The sequence below is a fragment of the Prunus avium genome, chromosome 5, assembly GCF_965620075.1.
Source record: "Prunus avium chromosome 5, drPruAviu1.hap1.1, whole genome shotgun sequence".
Lineage (NCBI taxonomy): Eukaryota > Viridiplantae > Streptophyta > Magnoliopsida > Rosales > Rosaceae > Prunus > Prunus avium.
Window position 1 is genome coordinate 26,312,260 of NC_142288.1, and position 5,445 is coordinate 26,317,704.

Genomic DNA, 5,445 nt, shown 5'->3' on the forward strand with positions numbered 1-5,445 from the left:
TGAATGATGTAATATTTTTTTTGGAGCAGTACTTAAATGCAGTGTGTGTATATATATATATATATATATATATTTTTTTTTTTTTCTGATGTAGATTTAGATCTAAATCTGAGGTCAGTTTTAACGTTCAAATTATGAATGGTGTTTAAACTAATGTGGGACATGGAGCAGATGTAATTGTAGTATTAGTAGCCTCCTCTTGCAGAGTTTTCAGCTTTGTTTTTCTTTTGCAGCTTTTAAAGAACTTTTAAAGGGTGACTTTGGATTGGAGGCATATTTTCTGGTTTACAAATTGCAATATGCCAATTCTCAATTAAAAAATAAATAAATTTAGAGGTGGAAAAGATTTCACTGCTGCATAGGAATTTGATGCAACATCCAACTCCACCACCAAGAACAGAGGATGAGTCAGACTCCTCTCCATATGCTAGTTGGCCAAATATGAAGCAACTGACAAAACCCAGTAAGCTCAAGGATATTTTTAGCTCAATTCTTTTTCTTTTCTGCATCTTTTTATTTATAAAAAAAATAGAAATGAAAAAAGAAAAATCCAATCAAAGAGAAAGGTCATTGTTTATGTCTAAGGCCCAAATAAAAAGGGCAAAAAAGTATCATCAGACTAAAAAAAATTGATAGACAAAAGTCACAGAACCAAGCAAAGCAAGCACCCATCTCTCTCTCTCTCTCTCTCTCTCCTGTTTTTTTGAATAAAAAACAGTTAGCCCTTCTCTTCCCCCCTCTCCTCCTACCATAAACAAATGCAGAAAAAACAACCATCTAAAATTCCATTTCACTCTGCACCAGTATCATGGCCTAGCTGTTCTTGGATCCGGAGATTTTGGGTCTTTCAATTTGTTATGCAGAGCTATTTAAAATTATGCACATAGCCCACCAGACATGATTGGGTTCCTCTCATTGTCCCTCCCTCCTAGGCTCCTCAGACCAGACCCTTCTTTCGCTTCCTTTTGTTGGAGTCTGTAGCTCAACTGTTTGTTGTAATGCCTGTATATCCATGGCCTCTCCTCCTCCTCTCCTCCTTCTTCCTAGTCTTCCTCTCTGTTTCTCCTCTGGCTTTGGCCCTCAACCCACAAGGCCAAGCTCTGTTTTCATGGAAGCAGAGCATCAATGGCTCCACTGAGGCCTTGAGGAACTGGAACCCAAGTGATCCAAATCCATGTGGGTGGTTTGGTGTCACCTGCAACCTCAACAACCAAGTTGTGGAATTGAATTTGAAGTACCTTGATTTGCTGGGCAAGCTCCCTTCCAATTTCACCTCATTGTCAACCATCAGCAAGCTTACTCTCTCAGGCACAAACCTCACTGGTTCAATACCAAAGCAAATTTCAACACTCCAAGAGCTTACCCTCTTGGACCTGAGTGACAATGCATTGAGCGGAGAAATCCCGGTTGAGATCGGCTCACTGCCAAAGCTTGAACAGCTCTACCTCAGCACGAACCGATTAGAGGGCTCAATCCCAATCGAAATCGGCAACCTCACAAGCTTGAAATGGCTGGTCCTGTTCGACAATCAGTTCAGCGGGAGCCTTCCCAGCTCCATAGGCAACCTGCACAATCTTCAAGTGATCAGAGCTGGTGGGAACAAGAACTTAGAAGGCCCTCTGCCTCACGAGATTGGAAACTGCAACAATTTGGTCATGCTGGGATTAGCAGAAACAAGCATATCAGGCTCCCTCCCTTCAACCCTTGGCCTCTTAAAAAAACTCGAAACACTCGCAATCTACACAGCCTTGCTCTCGGGGCCGATCCCCCCTGAACTCGGAGACTGCTCCGAGCTCCGGGATATCTATTTGTATGAGAACTCGATAACGGGATCGGTCCCGAGCCAATTGGGCAACATAAACAACCTTCAAAACCTTCTCCTGTGGCAGAACAACTTGGTTGGGGTCATACCTCCAGAGCTCGGCAACTGCCGCCAGCTGCAAGTCATCGACATCTCCATGAACTCATTGACCGGAAGCATACCGCAGTCTTTCGGAAACTTGACTTCGCTTCAAGAACTCCAGCTGAGCGTTAATCAAATATCGGGCGAGATTCCGGCGCAACTCGGAAACTGCCGAAAACTCACTCACATCGGGCTCGATAACAATCAGATCACCGGTTCAATCCCCGCCGAGTTCGAGAACTTATCCAATCTCACTCTGCTCTTCTTGTGGCAAAACAAGCTCGAAGGAACCGTTCCGTCGTCGATTTCTAACTGTCTGAATCTAGAGGCCGTTGATTTGTCGCAGAACGGTTTGAATGGTCCGGTTCCCGGAGGGCTCTTCAATCTACAAAAGCTCACGAAGCTTCTGCTCCTATCGAACAACTTCTCTGGCGAAATACCGCCAGAGATTGGAAACTGCTCGTCGTTGATTCGATTTCGGGCTAGCGGCAACAAGCTCACAGGAGCGATCCCGCCGCAAATCGGGAACTTGAGGAACTTGAATTTCTTGGATCTTGGATCGAATCGGCTCACCCGAACTATACCGGAGGAAATCTCCGGCTGCCGGAATTTGACATTTCTCGACCTGCATTCCAATTCGATTGGGGGAAATTTGCCCGGAAGTTTTGATCAGCTCGTGTCTCTCCAATTCGTTGATTTCTCGGATAATTTGATCGAGGGGACGTTGAGTGCGGGACTCGGATCGCTGAGTTCACTCACCAAGCTCGTTTTGGGGAAGAACCAGTTTACAGGTGCGATTCCGAGTGAGCTCGGTTCGTGCCCGAAGCTACAGTTACTGGACCTGAGCGGGAACGACCTCACAGGGAATATTCCGGTAAGCTTGTGCAAGATTCCGGCGCTCGAAATCGCTCTGAACCTGAGCTGGAACCAACTCTCCGGCGATATACCGAAGGAGTTCGCCGACTTGGACAAGCTCGGGATTCTAGACGTCTCTCACAACCAGCTCACCGGCGACCTACAATTTCTCGCAGCCATGCAGAATCTCGTGGTCCTCAACGTCTCGCACAACAACTTCTCGGGGCGCGTCCCGGACACGCCCTTCTTCGCGAAGCTTCCCCTGAGCGTCTTGTCCGGCAACCCCTCGCTCTGCTTCTCTGGCAACAGCCAGTGCGCGGAGAACAGCAACAATACCGGCGGTGGGTCCCGTGGGCGCAATGTAGCAGCGCGCGTGGCCATGGTGGTCCTACTGTGCACCGCGTGCGCACTCCTCTTAGCGGCTTTCTACATCATCCTTGGAGCCAAGAGGCCGGGCCCACTGGGTCTTTTCGGCGGATCCCACGAGCCCGACCCGGAGGACGACAGCGAGGTCGACGTGGGCCCGCCGTGGGAGGTGACGCTGTACCAGAAGCTCGAACTGTCGATTGTTGACGTGGCGCGAAGCTTAACCCCTTGCAACGTCATAGGGCGGGGCCGATCCGGTGTCGTTTATCAAGTCACCATCCCCTCGGGTCTTTCTCTCGCGGTAAAAAGGTTCCGTACGTCAGAGAAATACTCGGCGTCCGCGTTTTCCTCGGAGATTGCCACGCTGGCAAGAATACGACACCGTAACATCGTACGGTTACTAGGTTGGGGCGCGAACCGGAGGACGAAGTTACTGTTCTACGACTATTTGGCTAACGGTAATTTGGGTTCGTTATTGCACGAGGGGTGCGCAGGATTAGTGGAGTGGGACAGCCGGTTCAGTATAGCGCTGGGCGTGGCGGAGGGATTGGCGTATTTGCACCACGATTGCCAGCCGGCTATCTTGCACCGGGACGTGAAGGTCCAGAACATTTTGCTAGGGGATCGATACGAGGCCGTTTTGGCGGACTTTGGGCTCGCTAGGTTGGTTGAGGAGGACGATCAAAACGGTCCCTTTTCAGCCAATCCCCAATTTGCTGGGTCGTACGGCTACATTGCGCCTGGTAAGTTAAAAAGTCTCACTTTTTAATATCGTTTTCGTTGTCTTTTAATCATGGGTTTTACTTTTCACTTCTTTTCATTGCTGAATTATGTGAATGTGATTCTTAAGATTGACTTGTAATCTTGGTAATTAGACTTGTAATTCTTGAAGATACATGTTTGGATGAATTTGATGGATGGGATATGCGAATATGACAGATGTTCCATCATTTCTGACATGGGTCCGTCCTTGCTATTTTCACAAACTACAGCAACATGGGGTTTTGCAGTACAGCTTTAGTAGACCCTTCTAATTGCAGGTTTTCTTGTTGCTTTTAGTGTTTGTTTATGTGAAATCACAATGATGATGGCAAATGCTGCTGGTTTTGGAAAAGAAACTTTCGACTGTTTGACATGACATCACATTCGCTTTGCATTAGCTTATGTCCAAAAACATCACATTCTTGGTGCTTTGGCTGGATGCGTACTTTTTACTGCAATCTTTTCTGCATCTGTTTGTTATCCTCTCTATCTTGCATTGTTTAATTTCTTACGCTGACTTTAAATTTAAATGTTAATTTGCACAGAATATGCTTGCATGCTAAAAATTACTGCGAAAAGCGATGTCTATAGCTATGGGGTGGTGCTTCTGGAGATCATAACTGGGAAAAAGCCTGTAGACCCATCGTTCACAGATGGCCAACATGTGATTCAGTGGGTTCGAGACCACCTCAAGAGCAAGAAGGACCCAGTAGAGATTCTTGATCCTAAGCTTCAAGGATACCCGGACACTCAGATACAAGAAATGCTCCAAGCTCTTGGAATCTCACTCCTCTGTACCAGCAACAGGGCAGAGGATCGCCCAACAATGAAGGATGTGGCAGCATTGCTAAGAGAGATTCGACACGATCAGCCCCCAGCTGGAGGCGAGGTGCATAAGCCGGCAAGCAATGCCTTGAAAAATTCATCCTCTTCAGTCACAACAGCTCAATTGCTTCAACTGCAAGGCTCTTCTCCCTGCTCACTCGCTTACTCATCTGCTTCAGCTGGTTATCTGTCAGGAACCCAATAACAATGTCATAATGATAGCATTAGGAGTGATATTATTAATTATTATTATTATTTGTAGGATTAGGGTAGCAAAGCAAGAGTAGTAATATCGTAAACTGATAGCACAAGTTGATCGGCATATTGATTGTACAGCAACTTGATGACATTACTGTACTTATTGCGATGAGTAATATGAATGAGGCTATTTCTTGAATTTCTTTTTGCTTCGTGATTTATCGATTTATTTACGCATGTATGAACGATTGTAAACAATTAGACGGTGAATTATTTCCTATATATATTAATCAAAGGTGTTGTCATTGAAGAAGACACTTAATTATACAAGACAATGAGAGAGAGAAAGAGAGAAAGGGGACAACAAAACTACTGTTTGCTTGAATGTAAAGTCATTTTCCATGATTTCTTTCTCCAAAAAGGAGCAAGCAGGGGATGTGTGGATGGATGCGTGTGTTGTGTGTATGCAACTTGCAATTGTTTCCTTCTTTTTATTATTTTTATTTTATGATTACAAATTCACGTGTTGTTGTGTG

General features: G+C 45.7%; 1 protein-coding gene across 1 annotated transcript; it reads left to right on the plus strand.

The window, feature by feature from the left end:
• Positions 1–591: 591 nt before the first annotated feature.
• LOC110766862 (uncharacterized) lies at positions 592–5,108 on the plus strand. Its single transcript, XM_021970261.2, has 2 exons — positions 592–3,867; positions 4,432–5,108. The coding sequence occupies exons 1-2, from the start codon at positions 999–1,001 to the stop codon at positions 4,914–4,916; spliced, it is 3,354 nt and encodes a 1,117-aa protein (XP_021825953.2). The 5' UTR covers positions 592–998; the 3' UTR covers positions 4,917–5,108.
• The last annotated feature ends 337 nt before the right edge of the window (positions 5,109–5,445 follow it).